Source organism: Dromiciops gliroides, chromosome 2 (assembly GCF_019393635.1).
Source record: "Dromiciops gliroides isolate mDroGli1 chromosome 2, mDroGli1.pri, whole genome shotgun sequence".
Lineage (NCBI taxonomy): Eukaryota > Metazoa > Chordata > Mammalia > Microbiotheria > Microbiotheriidae > Dromiciops > Dromiciops gliroides.
The window spans coordinates 115077829-115100527 of NC_057862.1; the positions used below are offsets into that span (position 1 = coordinate 115077829).

Here is a 22699-nt window from a genome sequence, read left to right on the forward strand (position 1 = left end):
AGATGGAAAATTAGGGAAAGAAGAGGGATAATTGAAGAAGGAGGTTTCTCAGAAGTAAACGGAGGACATGGGATCAAGAGTAGATGTAAAAGGTTTGGTCTTGACTTCATCCTGCAAGACTAGAGCAAATGGAGAGATGATTCTGAGGTAATCTGAAGTCTGGAATTGGGGAGGAGATGGAACTTGCTATAGGGGACCTCAGAATTTTTAGTGAAGTATGAGACATGGTCTTCTGCTAAGAGGGAGGTGTTGAATATAGGGGTATGGTGGGTTCAGAAGAGAAAAGAAGGTTTGGAACAGCCACTCTGAGGGGATGTAGTACAGAAACAATGAAGAATAAAGGAACCAGGCAATTATTTGTAATCTTAAATCCCATCTCCAGTCACTCCTTAGATAACTCCTCTGGATTGAGGTTATATTTGGGTGCCTTAGTTCTACTGTTATAGGCTAATGGAAGAAAGAGGAGAGGGATATAGATCATCTGGTCAGGTATAGAGAAGGCAGTGCTGACCACCTCAGTCAGAGGTCAACACAGCAGCTTCCTGAATTTAACTCTGACTCTGATAAATATAAGCAGTTATTTCTTAGAGAGATGTTTGGTGCCAGTAACAATTAACATTTGCACATTTAAAAATTTAAGATTAGGAGAACATTCAGTAATTTTTCAGGGAAAATATTTTTGTTTTCTTGCCAAAAGTATTGAGGGAACATGAATTCTGGGCATGGAGTTGGGATGTTAAGGGAGAGGAGGTGGAATATACATAAATAATTCAGTTGCAGCATCATAGGCTGGGGTTAAAAAATGGAGACTGAATAAAGACTGGCAAAAAAATAGAAACCAAAGTTGGCAGATGCTCACAATTACCCCACACCCCCCCACAATTTATCAGCCTTGTTACCACATTCAAATTTGTATTATATAGACATTACATCTTCCCTCTTGGCTTATTAACTCCTTGAGGGCAGAGACTATGCATGTTTCGTCTCATCAGCAGTCAGTATCGAGTATACAGCAAGCACTTTAAAGTGTTTAATTAAATGTATATGTTGCTGTAGCACTTAACCTAGTGTCCCTGTAGCACTTAACCTAGTGCTTGAATATAACATGTGGTAAAAAATAATTTTCAGTGGAACAGAATGGAAATGATTTATCCTGACATTGAAATATAGGATTAGCAGTAATGCTCTTAATTTGGTCAATGAATGAATTATGGTTGATCTGGATAATTTGGCACCCAAATTCATGTTTCTTCTAAATTATCTAGGTAATTTAATCCAAAACAGAGGATTGGGACTGAATTACCCAGAAATTATAGTTTGTAGAAAATTATCTCCCAGATGGTAGGTTGAGTAATATGGTTGAGAAATTGTCTACGTTTGTAAAGCAATTTTCTTTTCCCAGCACAATCACTCCTGGTGATCTAGAAATTCTATAAATGTCACATGAACGTCGTATTGTCTTATATATTCCTCAGCTGATGATACTTTGAAAATGACAATTCATAAATAATAATTGCTCACTGCATTGTTTCTATGCACTGTTTTCCTGTCCATGACTCTATGGTTCCCATATAGTGTTAATACATATTGCTTATGTATTGAAACATTGGGAGAATATTGACATAAGTCGCAAATGTGTTGTAATGAACATTTCTTTAGACCAGGTATACTACCTCCAGAGACAGTGTGGTCCAATTCTTCTTCTACCAACCTATAAGTCATCAATGGAGACAAACTGACTTCTTTCCCTGCACTGTAACATGCGGAGGAGGTGAGTGGGGGCTATTCATGAACACATTCACCTGTGAATTAGAAAGAGCCAGCTTGCATGTCTGAAATGGTGAATTAAAAATTAATACAGGGGCAGCTAGGTGGTGCAGTGGATAGAGCACGGGCCCTGGATTCAGAAGGATCTGAGTTCAAATCTGGCCTCAGACACTTAACAATTACTAGCTGTGTGACCCTGGGCAAGTCACTTAACTCCAGTTGCCTCACCACAAAAATAAACTAAATTTTAAAAAATTAATACAATTAGAAATTAATACAACTTACATAAGGTGCCTTCATAGCTATATGAGCTACCCTCGTTATTGATTCATTTGAGCTTTCAAACAACTGTGTGAGGTACGTGATAAACATGTTAGCATCTCATTTATCTTTGAAAAAATGAAAACTCACAGAGGTTAGGTGACTCATGAAAAATCACAGAACTAGTCATTCGCAGTGGGATTCACACCCACGTCTTCTTACTCTAAGACCATGATGCCAAATTCCCAATTTGTAATTGTATTATTTCTCCCTCAGTAAAGTAAATGGCTGTAGCACTCATGACTATGAATTCACCATGGTTTGTTTTTTTCTAACTCTTGAAAATGAAATTAAAGCTTAGATTCAGAAAGAATGTTTCTCACCGAGAGCTTGGAATCTTTTCACATGCAGCATTACTTTCTTGCTCTATGGCATCTCTGCAAAGCATGTGTTCGTATCTGTACATTCCCCATAGAAAAACTTTCTCAAGGCCAACAAGTTAATGAATGAATTACAGAAAGCACCAACTGTCCTAATGCCCTCTCCCCACTAGGTTAGGCCATGCTACCTCCTAGGACAGATCCTTCTGATTACAAAATGATAGCCAATAACCAATCAGTGTTTTGTAGTAACAGAGTGCTTTAGATAATTTATCTCATTTGATCTGCACGAGTATTACAATCCTCATTTTTACACATGGCATGACAAAACTGAGCCGGAGAAAATTTTAGTGACTTCCCTATGCTCATATTGATCACGTCAGAGGTAGGATTCAAACCCAGGTCTTATCAAGGCCCACACTCTTTCTCCTAGACCATGCTGCCTCCATGTTTGTGCTTATTAGAAGGTCACTTTTCTTTATCTGCTTCTTGAAGAGATTTGGGTTTTGTCTTTAAAGCATTTCCATCACTCTCTACTCTCTCTGCCCTCCTCTTCATATTTCTCTGTCTGGCATTTTAAATTAAATTAGTTTAATTTCCAGCTAAACCCTCCAAATTCTTGCTTTGGGGCCTGTCTAATAAGCTCTTGGATCTCCTTTTAGAGTTTATTCCATTACAAGTGCCCATGGTGTAATAGTCACCACCCAGATCATGTGGAGAATATATTCGCCATTCCCTTCACTCTGAGGTGCCTTAAAATAAATTTTCCAAGGCTCTTAATTTAACCTCATGTGCTGTAGTTTAATGGTCCATGCTATATTTTGTAAGTTCTTTTCAACCAACTAGTGAGTTTATGCTCTTTAGGTTTGGTGAAATGTACTTCTCTTGAACCAAAAAGACCTGTCTTTATAACAAAAGGATGGAAGAAGAGTGAGGCAAGCAATAACTGAGATGATTCAGGCAAAAGAATACTCATTCTGAAATTCAATTTAAAAGCAAGAGAAATAGCAGGAGTCTAATTTCAAAATGGGGACTGTGAGTTCATTCTTAGAATGATTCTTTAGGAAGCATTTTTCTTTGAATTGCCTAGATGACCATGTCTTCCGTTCCCTAAGAGCAAATAGGACCTGCCTTACAGGTGAGCTTAGGAGGCAGTCTTTTTATTTCCTAGGGTGGCATGGTAAGGAGGGAGGGAAGAAGGTCCTTGATACAGACTTCTTAGATCAACCCCTTGTCTAGACAGCTAGAGTGAATGAGAGATATCTTTGAGTCTAGCCCCTGACTCCAGAGGAATTCTGCCAACCTCTGACCTCTTTTTTGAGCTTTCTCTGCTTAATGGAAAATGTGTATGTATGTGAAAGATTCCTGCTCACTCTGTCTACCTTAATTTAAAATCCCTTAGCTCCCTTCTCCCTCCACCCCTGCCCTGCCCAAGAACACCTATGTAATCCATCCAGAACCAGATGCATGCCTGGTGAAGGCTAGTTGCTGAGGATTTATCTGCCCATGGCATACTAAATCTTCATTTCCTCAAATCAGATCAAAAGTCGGGATTTAGTGAAAGCAGAGGGACAAAAAGCTAACACCTGTCTCATACCTTTCTATTAGGAGTACTTATGGCCACTAAACTTATTTGTGATACCAATAAACTTTGAAGTTAGATCCAGGGACAGCTAGGTGATACAGTGGATAGAAAGGCCTAGATTCAGGAAGACCTCAGTTTAAATCTCAGGTCTTTAATAGCTGTGTGGCCCTGGGCAAATCAAATCACTTAACCTCTGTTTGCTGAAGTTTCCTCACCTGTAAAATGAAGATAGAAGCACCTACCTCCTAGGATTGTTGTGAGGATCGAATGAGCTAATAATTGTAAAGTGCTTAGCATAGTTCTTAGCACATAGTAAGTGCTATGTAAATTTTAGCTGTTGTTATTTTTATTATCATTATTTTGTTATCAGCTAACATTGCAAGTATAAGACTGTAATAGCTAGTACTTATTTTAGTGTTTTGCATCTTGAAAAATGCTGTATTTATAGTTTATTTCATTTGATCCTCACAGTAACCCTGGGAGGTAGGTGCTAATATTATCTCCATTTTACAGATAAGGAAACTGAGGGTGAGAAAAAAATTTGAACTCAGGTCTTCCTGATTCCAGATTCACCACCCTGTAGATTGTGTCACCTAGAGGGCTCACAGTATTCTTTGAATTCCTGAAAGCTGACTGCTATTGCTACTCCTGTTTTATTTTTTTTTAATCCCTCCCACACACATACATAGTATCCATCATTCCACTGGTGGCCTTATATTACTTGAGGTTGAAGTTGAGACTTTATCCATGTCAAGTATCTCCTTTCAAAGTACAGACACCCTGGGGAGAGATAACTAATATAGTTGTACCTGGGCACCTCCACCCCTATCCCCCAAGCTGGAACTGTGAGTGGAGACATTTGAATGAAGAAACTCTTGCTCCCAACTCAGATCAAAGCCTGCTCTGTAGTTTTAGAGTAGCCTGGGGGCACCAAGGGAGGAGGCTTGTCCAGGGTCTATTCCAAGGCTTCATTCACTACTCCACACTACATTTCTGCAATTAGTAGGACCTTATTGTCAACTGGCTATTTGCTGTGCAGCTTGCTAGCTTTGGACTAATTCAGGATACCTGGGTTCTGGACTTGACTCTCCTGCTGACTCCTAGGCAAATGCCTTTCTCTCTGGGCCTCAATTCCCTCAGTTAAGAGGGTTGGGCTAAATGATGCTAAGGACCATTCTAGTTCTAAAATTCTGGTTCAGTGGTAGATGACATTGCAGTTGGAATCAGAAACATTCAAGTCTGAATTTCACCTCAGACACTTACTGGCTGGGTGGCCCTAGACAAGTCATTTAACCCCTCTCAGCCTCAGTTTCCTCATCTGTAAAATGGAGAAAATGGCACCTGGCCATTGTTATGAGGATCAAATGAGATTGTGTATGTGAAGTGCCTTGCAAAAGCGCCTTATAAATGCAATATAAATTCAGTTGTTGAGGCTGCTGTTGTTACTCTAGCCTAAATAGGAAACATCCACCCCCATCTTTTCTCTCTTCCTGAATTTGAGAATCATTTGCTCATACGTCAGCATAACACTGGATTTGGAAACCAAGGACTGCATCTCTGCTACTAGCCTGGGGGAGTTTGGCAAGACATTTAACCTGTAGGCCTGTTACCTTATAACTAAAATAAGGAGGTTGGATAAGATGGCCTCCAATTAATTATAAACACATGGTCAACCAATCAATAAACACGAATGAAAGACCTACTATGTGCCGGCACTGTGTCGGGTTCTGAGTATACAAATACAATGACAGGTGGTATGAACACTTACTTGTTTATAGAGCAAAATTACCTATAGCGTTTTGAGGTTTTTTTAAACAGAGACTCCCAAGCATGCTGTATCGGGAAGTCCTTAAAATATAGACTTCTGTCTGGACTGATTTAGACAACATGCTGCTTGGAGGCTGCATCAGATGAGTCCATGGGTTCCCTGCTAGTTCTGTGATTCAGAAATTCTTCAGGCCAAATTTCTTCCCTGAAATTAATACTCAGAGCTTTATGTTTTCTCGTAAATGCTGGTACATAGTCAGCAGATGCATAACTGACTGAATCCCCTCAGGTCCAGGCTCCAGGCATCCTCCTCTGTGCCCAGGACAAGTTACCAGATGTACTTGGGTGTGACTCACTGGCCTAGCATAAAGGAACAGTTTGCATAAATTATTCATACCTACAGATTTGCATGTACAACCTTTGCATGTAACAGAATCTCAGCATAAACCTTCTGAATGCACCATGATCTATGATTGAAATTAAGCACAGGGGATGATCACATCCATTGAAAATGAAGGAATTACTGGTTCTAGAGCTGGGAGAAATTTTAAGTATCAATAAGCATAGTAGCATAGTCCTTTACATTTATAGGTGAAGTAATTTGCCCAAGGGCTAAGGCTAAGGGGCAAGGGTAGGATTTGAACCTAGGAACTGTCTGGCTGTAAATGTATCATGCTACACTGCCTCAGTGTGGGATGTGTGTATATATGTGTTTATGTTTATCATTCTATTTAGCAGGAAGACTTTTCTTGCCATTCATTGCGTGTATATGCCCTAAAACCCTGTTAGGTCAATCAGTCAATCAAGAAGCATTTTTAAGCACTTACTTATTATATGCCAGTACTTATGCTAGGTAAGATATAATAAACCAACAGTACCTTTCACATTTGAGAGTTGCAATTAGAAGTGGGTTTTGGCTAATTACTATCATTTGATTCCAAAGAACTGTTCTAAATTTACTTGTAAGTAATAAAAAAGTCAGCAAGCATCACTGAAATCTCAGAAATGCACATCAGCATCCTCTAGGGCTCTTGCTGCAGAAGCTAGTGGTCAGATTTGCTAACAGTTCTGAGATTGTTATATTAATCAAATGGGATTATGGCCTACTCCCTGTACATTTTAGGGAACTGTTTTGGTTTTTGGTTTTTTTTCCTTCAATTTTTGGTAGAAGGATTATTACCCTTATTCCCTGCCATATTTGTATGGTAGCAAGATTTTAATGCTATAATAGCTTATAGTTACATATTTCTTTGCATTTCATTATATTTGCTCATATTCATAGAGTGCTTAAAAGTTTTATAAAAACCTCTTAGTACATTAGACTGTGACCTCCACAAGAGTAGAAACTGTGTTTTTTTTTTAATTTTCCTTTTTCCCCTTTAGTGCTTAGCAATGTAATGATTGGAATGACGCCACCTACTGGAGACTTGCTGTGGAGAGCTCCACCATGAGGAAAATGCCTCAGAGGCATTGTGGCTTTTCCTTGGCGTCAGGAAATGACGCTTGCTCATGGGTGCTGTCTATCAAGTCTACCAGCCAATCAACTGGAGGAGCCTCCTATGGTCTGGGAGGAGACAGGAAGGAGGAAAGGGAGCCTGCGCAGAGAGCGCTGGCCTTTTTGGCTTCCGGACTTGATGGTGGTGGCGGCAGAGGACTTCACAGGAAATTTGAGGAAAGATAGGAATGCCAGGCTGTTAGAATTCTGTTCTCAATCTTTTTCTTTCTATTTTCCAATAAACCCTTAAAAACCTAAACTCGTTTTATCAGTGATTTTTAGTCAGTTTCCCCCAAACTGGGGGAACACATTAGAATCCACATTTAGAATCTTAAATTACACAGCAACATGCCTAGCCATTGTAGGCAATAAGTACTTTTTGATTGACTGACCTTGTCTCATTTGATCCTTATAACAGTCCAATCAGATAAGTACTCTTGCTAATAACCCTGTGTCACAAATAAGAAAACTGAGGGTCAGTGACCTAGTGACTTAGCTAGTGCCACAAACTAATAATCATCTAGAATACAAAACTAGATATTCCTGACCCCAAGTCTAGCACCCAGTCTACTATGTTGCACTTGCACTAACTGCTGTACCCTCCATAATCTGAGAAGGTATCCACCTCAAGTAGGAATGTCCAAATCTTGTAAATGAAGAAACTCTGGATTTGGAAGGCAGCTTTAGTTGTCCATCTCCACACAAGTAGTAGATAATAGATTTGGGACTCAAATCCGGGTCTTGTGACTCCAAAATGTAGTGCTCTTTCTACTGTTCTCCAATTTTCACTTTAACTCCATATTTATCTACAAATGGGAGAGCCAACAAATAGATATTATATTTATAGATATGTATATATGTGTGTATGTATATACGTATATAACATATATAACATTTTAGCTATTTAACTCCTAAAACTCCAATCCCCATGCCAAATCATAAACATATATGTGCTCACTTTCTCATTTTCTTATTTGTATATTTCCCTTTAGAACAAAGGTACTTTCTGTCCTAAAAGTCCATAAACTCATTTAGTGCTTTGTTGTTTTGTCTTTGAAAAAAAAATCAAGTGTAATTATGCTTGTTCTGTAGTCTACATGATTTGTATAAATGGCATTTTTCTTGATTCTTTGGATGATTAAGAAAGTTAGCATATTTGCCTCTGAGGTGCCAGGACCATTTAACTCAATTTTATTATTCCTGCCATCCAAAAATCAATGTGGGGATGCTCTTGATGAGCCAAGGAAATGGGCAGAAGTTGCCATCGATATCTGATATTTTAGTCCTTTCAGTAGATACTGGCACTAGTACTATAGTCATATTTTATTGACTCCATTTGGATTTTCATTCTTGTGGTTTCTACCTTGTTTTTTATAATGCATACCAGTGCATCCTTCTCCACTCAGCTTACGTCCAAGCCATCGCTCATGAATGCCTTTCCTCTCCTTGCCAAGAAAGCAGCCCAGTGGTTTATAAAATCAAATTCACTCTCAGTAATCAATCCCTTAAATAGAATTTTGACCAATTAGATATGTTTGGGTTTGGGGCCTTTTTGGAGGAAAAGGGGCTGAATAACTGATGATGTTCATGAAAAATTACTTTTAAAAATATTTAGCAACAAAGCATTTGTGTAGTTGTAGCCAAACTGAGCCAGACTTTCCCAGGAATGAAAGTACAACTTTCTTCTTTTTCTTTATTTGCTATCATCTGTTTGAGTTATACCTTCCAGGTATATCCTAAGTAGGAAAAAGGAAAAATACAAGAATGATATCATTTTCATAGACGTGGAGCTAGAAGGGGTATCAAAAGTCATCATTGTAGGTGGTAGTTTTAGTTGTCAAAAAATGATTGTATACCTAGTTGATTTGCAAATTGTTTCCTCTTTTTAGGATACTGAATCTCCAGTAGCTTACTGCCAATATATTTACATTCTGGGGGCAGCTAGGTGGTGCAGTGGATAAAGCACTGGCCCTGGATTCAGGAGGACCTGAGTTCAAATCTGGCCTCAGACACTTGACATTTACTAACTGTGTGACCCTGGGCAAGTCACTTAACCCCAATTGCCTCACTAAAAACAAACAAACAAAAAATATTTACATTCCCAGTTGGGCACTCTATTGTAATTTTTCAGTTACAGACTTGCAAGGTAAAATGATGAGAGTGGCCATAAAGGACAGAATATTCTACTCAGAAGACAGGTTCAAATATGCCTCCAATACTCAAATTCTGAAAACCTAAAAAAATCACTTAACCTCTCAGCCTCCATTTCCCCATCTGTATAACAAACAAACAGGATAATGACACAGCTGGTGGCTTCCTTCTATAACAGAGTCGTTTTGGAGCTTTAAGGAGATAATCTTTATAAAGCACTTTGTATAATGACTTAAATTGCCCTATAAATATAAGCTATTATTATTGTTATTTACAGAGTCTAGGTAGAAGAACGGCATTGGGAAGAGAGTATAAAGGAACTGTTTTTGACAACTAAAACGACCACCTACAATGACGACTTTCGATACCCCTCCTAGCTCCACATCTATGAAAATGATACCATTCTTGTATTTTTCCTTTTTCCTACTTAGGATATCAACTCAACTCTGCTGAATGTGTGGATGTTCGCCTGAAGCGGGTTGTCCCTGACCATTATTGTCACTACTACCCTGAGAACACAAAACCTAAGCCAAAACTGAAGGAATGTAGCATGGATCCTTGCCCTTCAAGGTTTGTGTGCATTGCTTATGTTGTTATTTGTTGAGGAACAAATAAACCTGCGTTAACATTCATTTACCCTTGAGCCAGCTTCCTTCTTGACTCCTGCTGTTGGAAGAAGAAATGCTGACTGTTGGCATTGTTATATTTGCAATCTAGGTCCATCTCCTTGGCCTTCAGTAAGAAAACTTAAACTGTCTCCATAGCAGGTCAACATAACCTCTTCGTTGTCTCCTAATCATGGTCTGCATCTACTTTTGATGTAGCTGTTAAAACTCATGAACACATTGCCTCTGCTCCATGAGGTGCCATATATGGTATCAAGGATTTCTTCCTCCCAAGTTTCCAAGTTAATTTCTCCTTCTGCCAGTCATAGACTGTGAAAGTGGGTCACTTATTAGCATGTCGTGGCTTGAAAAGTAATCATATTAAATGTGGTATGAATGGTAAATTTGTGCAAAGAACTACCAAGTGTTAATGCCGGAGTGTAGAGAAGCCCTGCAGAAACTATAATGTTGCACAATTTAGAACCAGCTTACTTTTGGACTGCTTGAAGTGGTTTCCTGGCAACATTACAGTATCTTAAAATAACATCACAATATCAAGTCCCAGAACCTCACATAAATATGCCAGCTGGCGGAGGGAGAGTTATAGGCAAGTGGAAAAGGAAACATTCTCGGTGGATTTCATTTCCTATAGCTAAACTGTCCATTTCCTTTAATCCCAGTTGGACATCACCATTAACCATGACCTTTACTGAGCACAAATACCTGAACTAAAGACCCAATTATTAGGAGAGTATGCTGAAATGCTTGTGTATTTTACCAGAGTAACCTATAGTAGCAGGCACATGATATGACTAAAATTTTGTCTAGAAGAGAGCCTATTTCCCCGGCCAAGAGGCCAAACACACCCCCTTTTGGTCATGGAAGATAATTTATATTTTTCATCATCTTACTAGTCTGGGGTTCTGTGAAATACATTCTCATATTTGAAATGAGGTTAGATGGTGGTTTGTGTCAGGGATGTTTCTGAAATGGAGAAAAAGCAAGAAAAAACCACAGAAAATTAAAGAGATGGAGTTGGCGGAACACTTGGGAAATGGGAGCATGTCACATTGAGCTGTCATTGGAAAAAAAGAGGTTTCTCTTGGGAGGTTCATGCTACCTGAAAATTGTCATGATGTCAAATATATCAGTTGTCTAAAAGATAAAATAACATTGTGCTAATTATATTATTCATAGTGATGGATTTAAAGAGATTATGCCCTATGACCACTTCCAGCCTCTCCCTCGGTGAGTTCTGATTACTATTCATTTTTATTCATTGTTTATTTTCATTGAATACAAGTAGCTTGTTTGGTACTGAACAAAACATGGCAAGTACCTAATATAAGTGATTTGTTGGGATCAGGCTTGCCACTCACTCAAATGTTCTCATGTAGCTTAAATATATCTTCACTAATAAATCAGACTCTAATATTGATTCACTCCACTGGATATTTAGAAAAAAGCACTTGCTCTGTGCAGATCACTGTGTGAGATGCCAGAAGATATACAAAGATGAAGACATGACCCCAGCCCTTATTGAGTTTACAGACTAATGGGGGACATAAGGCATATGAATTTAATTTCAAATAGAATACTAAAAGTCTGTATATGCCAAGTACAAATAAAGGACTATGTACAGTTTGAGAAAGAAATAGTCATGTTCTAGTAATAAGGTAATTTCCTTAGCTTATTTTATGTTTTAGCATTCCTGACACTAATTGTCCTGGTCCATGCTTTACCTTACCTTCACTGCTTCCATCTTTTGCACATCTTTTTAAAATTTGAGTTGGTTGAAGACCTGTTTGTACATCTACACTGGTGGCTTTAAATAGCTTCTACTTTCATTTTTAACCTAGAATTGTTTCTTTTGTGTGTCTTCAGAATTTTATTTTTGAGCACTCCCATCTTTTATAGACTGACTTCTCCTTTAGAATTTTTGAGATTTATCTTTTCTCCCAAATCTTGGAAATCTACTCCCCCAAAACCTAGGGCGCATGTTAGATAATGCCTGGCTTTTCTTTCCCTCTTAAGGCCACTAGGTGGCACAGTGGATAGATCAGGAAGACCTGAGTTCAAATGCAATCTCAGACCCTTACTAACTCTTTAATTCTGGGCAAGCCACTTTACTTATGTCTGCCTCAATTTCCTCAACTGTAAGATGGGGGTGATAATAGCACCTACTTCCCACAGTGATTGGTAGGATAAAATGAGGTAATATTTGTAAAAATCCTTAGCACAGAGACTGGTACATAATAGGCTGCTTATTAAGCAGCTAGGTGGCATGTGGACAGAGTACCAGGCCTGAAGTCAGGAAGACTCAGCTTTCTGAGTTCAAATATGGCCTCAGACACTTACTAGCTATGTGACCCTGGGCAAGTCAGTTAAGTTTGTTTACCTCAGTTTCTTTACTGTAAAATTGGCTGGAAAAGGAAATGGCGAACCACTCCAATATCTTTCCTATGAAAACCCCTTATGGGATTATGAAGTTAGACACAGCTGAAAAACAACTGAATGACAGCAACAACAAAATGCTTATTCTCTTCCCCTTTCCATCCTCTTACTTATAAATTCTAAGACAAAAAGGTGACTTTTCCCTAAAGTTCCTTTTATTTTTATCCCAGCAACAAGTTCTTCCTTCAGGGTGAGAATCTGATGGAGAGTAGTAATTCCCTCCTACCTTCTTCACCTTTTAAAGGATGAAATTTTCATTTACGTAAGCTAAGTTACTCTACTTTGGCAGAAAGTCTCATCTGCATCCAGATAACTGAATTTTCTTGTCACTGTTCTATCTCTATGTCAGATTTGTCATCTGTTTCCTGAACTAGTTATCATTTTACCTGAGTGGTTCATGAGTCTGTATGTAGCATTTTAAGGTTTGTGAAATGCTTTACATATGTTATCTCATTGGATTCTCACAATCACTTTGGGCTAGGATTAGCCCCACTTCTTAGATGAAGACCCCAAGACTGAGAAATTAAGTGACTTCCCCAGAGTTACAATGATAGTCATTCTATCCCTGTGCTACTTAGTTGCCTAATACTGTTATGACAATGTTACTTCTCTTTTCCTTTGCATATCTTTTCACCCAAGTTCAGCCTGGCATACTTATCCCTATGATTCTTGCATTTCCTCACATGAGCATACCTTCTTCTATTATTTCACTTTCACCTTCAAAGGCATGGCCATGGAGTGGTCAGGGAAGCCAAGAAACTACATTCTTCTGGCCAAGCCATTTCTTAATTTTCCCCAAATTCCAATAGGTTCGACTTTGCTTGGGAAAGACTACCCAGAGTTCCCCAGATCTTAAATTTGAAGGAGCAGAGAGATGAAGCAGTGTAGTCAGGTAGCTTCCACCAACATATGAGTCATCATCTGGTTGTCCCTCAACCATTTCCTCTTAGGTCCAACTCCCAAACATTTATGGTATCCTGCCACCAACTAAGACCTGGAGTAGCAAGAAGGGATAGGGCCCTCTGGGTAGTTTTTCTTAAACCAAGTCCAAAACCACCAGAGCTTAAGGAATCTTAACAAAACCACCCCATTCAGTGGGTCAGGTCACTCACTGATCCCTCTGCCCTTGATTTGTGGGTAGGTTACAATCTCAAAAGGCAGGTTACAATATTAATATGTGATACTTTTCTGCCTCCATACCTCTTCCCTTTAACATATTTTGTTCCTTTCCAAAAAAGTATGCTCTTCCAGAGCCAGATTACTGTCATAGATGAAATCCTATCACATCTCAGTGATGGTCTTGAAATAAAATTTATGATCTCCTTTTGAGACTGAAATTCTAAAACTTAGAATCATGAGGTGATTGCTTTGTGATAGAGGAATAGTGTGCATTCCACTTAGATCACCAGATGGATCTTCATGAAATCAGGGAGCTTAAGTTCGGATCTTGGTTGTGCCACTAACAGTGTGACCATAGACCAATCTCTACTCCTGGACCTCTCTTTCCTCATCCATAGAATAAAAAGGTTAGACTCAGTGCTAGCTAAGGCCCCTTCTAGAGTTAAAGAGCTATGCTGTAATAAGTCTCTGCTTGCAACAGTTTTTGTTTCAAAGCAAAATACATAGATAAATTAATTGAATGAGAACTTGGTATATGTATTGGTGTGAGTATGAGAAAAAGAATAGTCTCCTGAGTCTACTGAAAATGACTTGTACACTGCTTCAAATACAGTAGCTGTTCCATAAACACTTTTCAAATTTTTTCAATTTTCATTAATAATGATGCTATTTTCATCAGTATTAATGCTTGTGCATCATTAATACTATCATATTTATTAGCACTGATGAGGGGGGCTTATATACATAATCAGGCAGCTCGGTGGTGCCGTGGATAGAGCCCTGGCCCTGGAGTCAAAGGAACTGAGTTCAAATGTGGCCTCTGACACTTACTAGCTATATGACCCTGGGCAAGTCACTTAACCCTGTTTGCCTCAGTTTCCTCATCTATAAAATGAGCTGGAGAAGGGAATGGCAAACCACTGTAGTATCTTTGCCAAGAAAACCCCAAATGAGGTCACAAAGAATTGGACATTACTGAAATGACTCAACAACAACAACAGATAGATGCAATGAAAGGGGAGGGGTTAGGGAGAAACATTTTTCTGGAGTAATTGGGCAAGAGTTTAAAGAAAAAGGGAAAGGAAGAAAAATTTAAGAAATAGACTAGATATGCATGCACATATGTATATGTGTATGTTTATGTGTATATATTTCATACATATGAATTCATGAAAAGCAGTGTGTTATAGTGGATAGGCATCAAGCCTTAAGGACAGAACAAGTCCTGTCTCTGTTGCATACTAACTCTTTGACCCTGGCCAAGTCATTTAACTTCTTAGTGTCCTAGGAAACTCAATAAAGTTTTCTATGACTCGGTAAAGTTTTCTATGCCTCAATGTATAATATTCTTTAAATTTATTTTTCCTACAAAAATTTTTCACAAGGAGCACACAAAAAGACAATAGGTACTTTTTTGTGGGTAGTTAATTCTTATACCTACAATTTTAACTTAACTATAGACATGCTTGGAGTTGATTAGAATGTGTCAGGTAGTACTTACAGGATATGTACCTGGGATCTTAAGAATATCCTATTACTTAAAAATCAGAACATGTTTTGAAACAAGTTGGATCAGTCTCATGATCATTCTGAATTGTCTTAAGAGGCCTTAGCAAGGTGATTTATGTATCTTTCCATTTCATCATATGCTGGGGAATAAGTGAAGAGACCACTTGGAATATGTTTCTCTGATCTTTAATATTAGTCTTGATGGCAACAAGTATGAAACTACACTCTTGAGATTTTTTTTTAAGTAACATCTTTTTTTTATTATTGTTTTTGCTCCCGAGCTGGGAACATAATCCTTGGACAGCATGCTCGGTGTCCTGTGGAGGAGGTATCCAAAGGCGGAGCTTTGTTTGTGTAGAGGAGTCCATGCATGGAGAGATACTACAAGTGGAAGAGTGGAAATGCATGTATGCCCCCAAACCCAAAGTGATGCAAACTTGTAACCTCTTTGATTGTCCCAAGTGGATTGCTATGGAGTGGTCTCAGGTGAGATTGAGTGACATTCCTCTTTCCTCCCAATAGCCATTTTTTTTTTGGCTCCATGATATGGGGAATATGAAAGTAGCATTGAGCCATGGCTCCTGCTCTCATGTAACTTACAGTACACTTGAAGAGGTATAAGACAACTGAAATCTAAGATACTGTTGAGTGCCAAAACATGGGTGGTACAGACATTAAGTAGTGTGGAGGGGTTGGGAATGACCAAAATTTAAGCATGAAGAAGGAAGGAATGTGCCTTAGTACCAGGTGAAGATTTAGAAAAGTGAGAGTATTATCGGTAGGAGATATAGGATAACCAGAAGGATGACTGTGGGAAGAAGTCTGGCATTTTGGGGATAGAGAATAAATTGGTTAGAGGAGAAGTGTGGACTCTCAAATAATAGACAATAAAACTGGACAGGTAAGATGGAACCAGACTGTAGATATTTAAACATTCAGCAGAAAGGAATAACAGGTTCTCTATTATTCGAGTGAAGATATAAAAGTAATATTCTCCAAAGATGAATCTGGTACCACTGTACAAGATGAATTATTGCAATTTTTCAGGTGTGAGGTCTTGAAAGCCTGAATGAACCATGGAGGAGGAAGTGGAAATGAACAGAAAAGAATAAATCTGAGATAGATGGTGCAGTTGGCCAAATGCTGTATTTAGAGTCGGGATTTGGGGTTCAAATTTCAGTTTTTCCATTTTCTGTTTTAGTACTTTGGAGGGGGCAAGACGAGGGTTAAATGACTTGCCCAGGGTCACACAGTCTAGTGTCTGATGCCAGATTTAAACTCAGGTGTTCCTGAATCCAGGGCCAGTGCTTTATCCACTGCACCACCTAGCTACCCCTGTTTTGGTACTTTTAACAAGTCTCTCTTTCAGGCCCAGTCTCACTTTCTTTTTGCATAAAATGAGAAGTTTGGACTCCAGTGACCTTATGAATCAATGAAATAACTTAATTTAATTGAATCCCTCTTTGAAATGAGTTTAATATATCCACTGGCAGAATCTTTAGAGAGTCCACAGAAGCTCTATTTGGACAGTCCACTAAAGCTCTATTAGGATTAGCGGAAATTGAAGAACATTATTTTTAAAATGTCTCATAGGCCTTAGTCTTAATCTCACAATTCTTAAATAATTTTATATTTTTAATACTATAATACATAATAGAATGTAGGTTCTATATCTCATATTGTATATTATATATTTATGTAGTGAATTACTGTATTAATTTACTATCCTAATGTCTTAAATGAGATAATACATATCATATATAAAAGTGGTTAACTTTGATCCAGGCAGATTTTATTTACCAAAAAAATAGACCATCATAATTCTTTATACAATATAAGGGCTTGTCTTCTATCTTGATTTAATATTTTAATAAATAATCAATAATATTAGTCATTCTTATTCTAGAGGATTTACTAAATTTAAGGTATGACTCAAATTGATTTTTAAATAAACATCAGAACTTATATAATCATGTGACAGTTGTCTTTCAAAGTAGACACTGTGAGAGGCTGTGAATGAATATGCTTGGAGTGATTGTTTTAATGGTATATGTTCTTCCTCCAAATATTTTTAAACCCTTCTTGAGAATTACCTTCAGAGCCAAGAAGGTCACTCTTATTACTTCACAGACACCTTGATTTTGTTCCAAAATTATAATAGTCAATGATCACTAACCTTATTGGTCACAGTTGTCCTTGCTTGACTTTTGGCTCTCTGCCCCCCCCCCAAAAAAATCACATCCTCTTTCAAAGGACAGAAATTAAACACTGCCATGGATATTCTAAACGGATATTAGTTCTCTTTTGTAAGTTACAAATTAATGGTTTTGTGTAATTTTTCTTTCTTAAAGTGCACAGTGACGTGTGGTCGAGGGTTAAGATACCGAGTTGTCCTTTGTATCAACCATAATGGACAACATGTTGGGGGCTGCAATCCACAGCTCAAGTTACACATCAAAGAGGAATGTATCATCCCAGTCCCATGTTATAAACCCAAAGGTAATTTCCTTTCTTTCCTTTCTTTTACTTTTTGTTTGTAATGCTCTAAACTCATTAAGTCCTGTATGAAGACACTCTTAGTTCTCTTCCAGTCTGTCTTTTCCTGGATAATCATCCATGCTTTCCACAAATGTTTCTCAAGACTCTGTCCTGGATTTTCTTCCATTTTCTCTCTGTATCCTCTTGCTTGTTGATCTCGTAAGTTCAATTCTTGTTGAATTTATCAGTGATTTTGGCCAGCTTCCCACACCAAGGGGGATTGGGGGCAGGGCAGATTAGAACCCACAATTTAGATTTTAAACGTCACATACTATACTAAAATAAATGTAATAGCAATGGCAAACAAGATGCAATCTTGAAATATATGTGTGTGTGTGTGTATATATATATATATATACATATATATATACACATACATACATATATAATTTCCTAATTTAGGGAAAATGAGTTCATTTTAATAAGAGAAATAAATTTTTATAAGCTGATTCTTTGATTTTGTATTCTCTGATTCTATAGTATATCCTGTAGAGGACAAAAAAGAAGCATAGGGCTGAACTCCTTCCTTTAATATAGTTGTGATATTTGTAATAATTTAACAAAATTTAAAAAAAACCTTAATGTTGAATAGTATCTTAGTAGCCATTCAGTCCCAATATATTAATTCATTGTACAGTCTTCCCTGACAAAAAAAATCATACAGTCATCACTTAAACACTTTGCCATTCAATTTAATTTAAATCAACAACCATTCATTGAGCATCTTCTCTGAGTAACACCCTGTGCTAAATGCTGACATGTGACAACAAGGAAGTCAAGAAGCTTGACTCAAGACCCAGCCCTCAATAACCTTGTATTCTACCAGGAGCTATGGTGGGGGCGAGGGACAGAATACAATACTTGTACAAATAAGTAAATACAAGATAATACAAAATAATATCAAATGGAATAGAGCAACTGGAACAGTCAGTAGTCAGTGAAGACTTATGAAGTACCTACTGTATGGCAGAAACTGTACTCAGTGCTGGGAATATTGTTGTTGTTGTTTCTCCTTCATTATTGAAGACCATAACATAAGGGTGATGTCATCATTTGCGCTGATTTGGATTTAAGTGAGGGAGGATTGTGCAGGGTCATCAACCTTACTTGCTCCTCCAGAGCCATCTCGATGCAGTGGCAAGATATACATCAGGATAACTGGAGATGGCTCTGGATGTTTAAGGCAGTTGGAGTTAAGTGACTTGCCCAAGGTCACCCAGCTAATTGTCTGGGGTGATATTTGAACTCAGTTCTTCCTGACTCCAGGATCAGTGCTTTATCCACTGTGCAGTCTAGCTGCCCATCTGGGAATATAAATTTAAAAAAAGGAAGACAGACCCTGTCCCCCAAGGAGCTTACATTCTAATGGGAGGTGGGGGAGATGACACACAAGGAAAGACCTTAATTTGAAGGAACCTAAAGCATCTACTAGGCACTGAGTAAAGTGCATTCATTCAATCAACATGCATTTATTAAGTGCATACTATATGCTCATTCCTGTGCTAGGTGCAAAGACAAATATGAAATATATCACTTCCCCTCAAGGAGCCTACTCTCTTTTGGTGGGGGGTTGGGGGGAGGGCAGGAATGGGAGATGACTCACCTCTTATACATGTAAGTATATATAGAAAAGGTCAATGTAAGGTCATTTCAGTGGGGAGGTCCTAGCAGATAAAGAGATTGGGAACAATCTTTGGGAGGGGTTATGTGAACTGAGCTTTGAAGGACACTAGGTGTTCAAAAGAAAGAATATCAAGCCCGGGGTGAGGTGGGGAGACAGCCTGTCCAAAGGCTTGGGGGGATGAGATGGCATATAAGGTATGAGGACCAATAAGGAAGACAGCTGGGCTGGAGTGTGAATCATGGGAAGGGAATAATATGTAATACATCTGGAGAGGTGGTCTCTGGCCAAATGGCAAAAAATGCCGAACCAGAGGAGTGTATATTTGATCCCAGAGGCAATGGGGATCCACTGGAGGTAATCCAAGAGGGAAGTGACATGATAGGACATTTGGCATCTGGGTGTGCACCTTGCAAAGGCTTGGAGGTGAAAGATTGAATGTTGGAGAGTGGGAACAGTCAGCTGGGCAGTGTGACCAGAAGACAATGCCAGTAAGAGAGTATTTACAAAGTAAGACTGAAAAAGCAGATGGGGACCAGATTGTGGATGGCTTTCAATACCATCCTGAGGATTCTATAAAGGGAATAACACAGGGAGAACTGTGCTTAAGAGGCTGAATCAACTTAGTAGTATTTTTAATGATAAGGAGCTCAGTGCTATAGGAGGTTCCTTATTCTGTTCTTGGGCACTGGGAGAGTGGGGAAAGTCCTGGATCTGGAGTCAAAGGAGCCAGGTGTAATCATTGTAGTTAACGACCTCTGTGACATTGGGCAAGCTACTCAACATTTTGGGGCCTCAGTTTTCTCATCTGTAAAATGAGGGTGTTAGCTCAGATGAACTTGAAGGCCCTCCTAGCTCAGAATCACAAATCCTGTATTCTTAATTATTTCTTCGAGTGCTAAAAACCCACTTCTCCATTGATCCTAGTTATACTATCTGGAGCAGCACAGAACAAGCCCCACTTCGTGTTGTCCATCACTTTCATTAAAATTTTTATAGAACTCCAGTTAAGTGTTTGTTTTTTCTTTTTTAGACACTGTGCTTGATTCTAACAACTATTCCTCATGTGATCTTGCTTCTTTTCATTCTCTTTGTAAGAAAGGTTGAAAAGGATATATTATAACGTATTTCCTCACTAGGATGATATGATAATTTGTAATTCAGAGGCTTTCATTATTAATTTTTGGAAATCCTGTCATAACAGTCATATAAAGTAGGTTGGGATCCCATTTTTATATACAAGAAAGCTGATATGTGTGTATGTGAAGCAATCGATCAAGTAGCATTTATTAAGCACCTCCTATACACCAGGCACTACTGCTAAGTAATATGGGCGGGGGGGGGGGGCGGGGAGAGAAACGCAACTAGACTATAGGGTTAGTGTGGGGCAAGTCTCCTCCAAGTCACAATCATGCCAGGAAGTTCACTAATGAGGGAAATGGGCCAGTGATAAGTACCAAGAAGGGAGCAGAGTGCAGCATTACCAAATCTAAGTGAGAAGCTTTTGCTGGATTCAGTCCATAGCATCAGCTGGGGAATACTTATGTGTCAAGCCAAGAAGATTAGACCAGGAGTGTGAACTGATTTGCCAGACAAGAATCAAAGAACCCCCAGAGATGGAGCAGAGGAGAGACTTGAAAAGGGACAAGAGCAGAGAAGATAATTGCTCACCCATGTATCCTTGGGAGGAATCTCTTCTTCAAGCCAACATCATTACAGAGGGCTGATGGACATCAGCTGTCAGGAACATTGTAGGAAAATGAAATGCCATTATTCAAGCCTATGCCTAACAGTTCCCTACTTTCTTACTTTTTGCTCCCCAAAAGCTCCTTGGTGTCCCTCTTCTCTACTTACCACCCCTCCATGTGATTTGCCCTGCTGATTATGGGCCATGTGGGGACTGGACCTGTGATCTCATTGATGTAGGAAACTCCCTCTCTGAATACAAATCAGCACCTTCTTTGCAACTTAGATTCTTAGGGAGTTGCTGAGTCCACTGAGAGGTTAAATAATTTACACAGAGTCACATGCATGGTAAGCATCAGAAATACAATTAGAACCCAGGTCCTCTCATCTCAGAGCCAATGGTCTTTCCATGGTACCAACTACACAAGGTCCCAAACATTTCATGTGTAAGATTACAGCAGTGTCAAACTCAAATAGAAATGGATCTCTACAGGCTACATATTGGCTTAGAAGACCACAAATTAATATTATCTATATTATATTGTATTTTAACTTATTTTTATTAAACATTTCCCCATTGTATTTTAATTTGGTTCCCTGTACCTGGGAGTTTTGCAGGTTCATTGCAGCCATGGCTGTGATTATGACCCTTCTGTCTAAGAAGATGGTCTTAGTAAGTTACTATTGTTTTTTAAAAAATCATCATCCAGGAGCCAGTTTTCTGGTGAGGAAAACGAGCCTTTGCTTTCTAAACTTAGCTAAACTAGTCCTTGGATGACAGACACAAAGTCCATTGCTGAGCCCATATTCAAAACTCTTCCAGCTTGGTGGGACTTGCCAAAGTATACAACCTTCTGGCATAGCCTTTGAGAATCCAGAGTCTCCCACATACCACAGCAAATGCCCCATCAGACTTTAGTGGGGGGAATGATCCTGAATAACTAACTGAAAATTCAAATGTTGGAAACAATACCAAGAGCTGATATCACATTTTAGAAAACATTTTATGGTAATTTAGGGAGTAGATCCAAATACTGGCCAGAGGTTTTTCTTCCCTGTTTTGCTAATTTGTTGTTTTTTAAAAAAATAGAACTGAATAGAATTTGAGCTAATTTTTACTCCAGAAACCACTTGATGAGCTGTGTTTAAGTGAAACCACTTGAATCTATACCACTTAACCTTTTCTGGTGAAAAAATTAATAGAAAACTTGTGTATATTTAATATGAATCCTTAATGAGTTAACAATAACCAAACATTGTTCCTATTTTAGAAAAAAATCCAGTGGAAGCCAAATTACCGTGGTTCAAACAAGCCCAGGAACTGGAAGAGACCAGAACAGCAGCATCAGAAGAACCAACGTGAGTTCATCTTCTTTTATGAGCCTAGAAGAGAAGCAAGGCTTCTATCACATCTTTCCCCTCATTTGGGAATCTTTTGCAAGAATGACCTGAACATTTCAGCCTCGATAGATATCAGAGCTGTTGTCAACTATTCTCTTTTCACAACCCCTCATCATGCCTATTTGGGCATCATCTGTCTAGAGGAGCACAGAAGAGGGCAGATTTGTTCATTCTAGCACAGGCCAAATGGCAAATTATGGTTGAAACTGAGTTTACTTTGTAGATTATCGTGCAGTCCCTGGCCACAGTCAATCCTACTGGTTCTTAAATAAACTGATCATACCAAGGTCAGTTCTTTTGTTTTAAACCAAATAATGGCTGAGCATCATACAGTCAATATAATTCAAATATTTTAAAAAT

At 38.6% G+C, this 22699-nt stretch overlaps 1 protein-coding gene across 1 annotated transcript in view; it reads left to right on the forward strand.

Annotated features, from left to right (window-relative positions):
- Nucleotides 1-22699, forward strand: part of ADAMTSL3 (ADAMTS like 3) — a 584778-nt gene that overhangs the window by 411083 nt on the left and 150996 nt on the right. Inside the window, exons 10-15 of the mRNA XM_043989606.1 lie at nt 1660-1771; nt 9838-9976; nt 11209-11259; nt 15375-15579; nt 17445-17592; nt 22210-22297. Coding sequence (XP_043845541.1) covers nt 1660-1771; nt 9838-9976; nt 11209-11259; nt 15375-15579; nt 17445-17592; nt 22210-22297 — 743 coding nt within the window. The remainder of the gene's footprint in view (nt 1-1659; nt 1772-9837; nt 9977-11208; nt 11260-15374; nt 15580-17444; nt 17593-22209; nt 22298-22699) is intronic.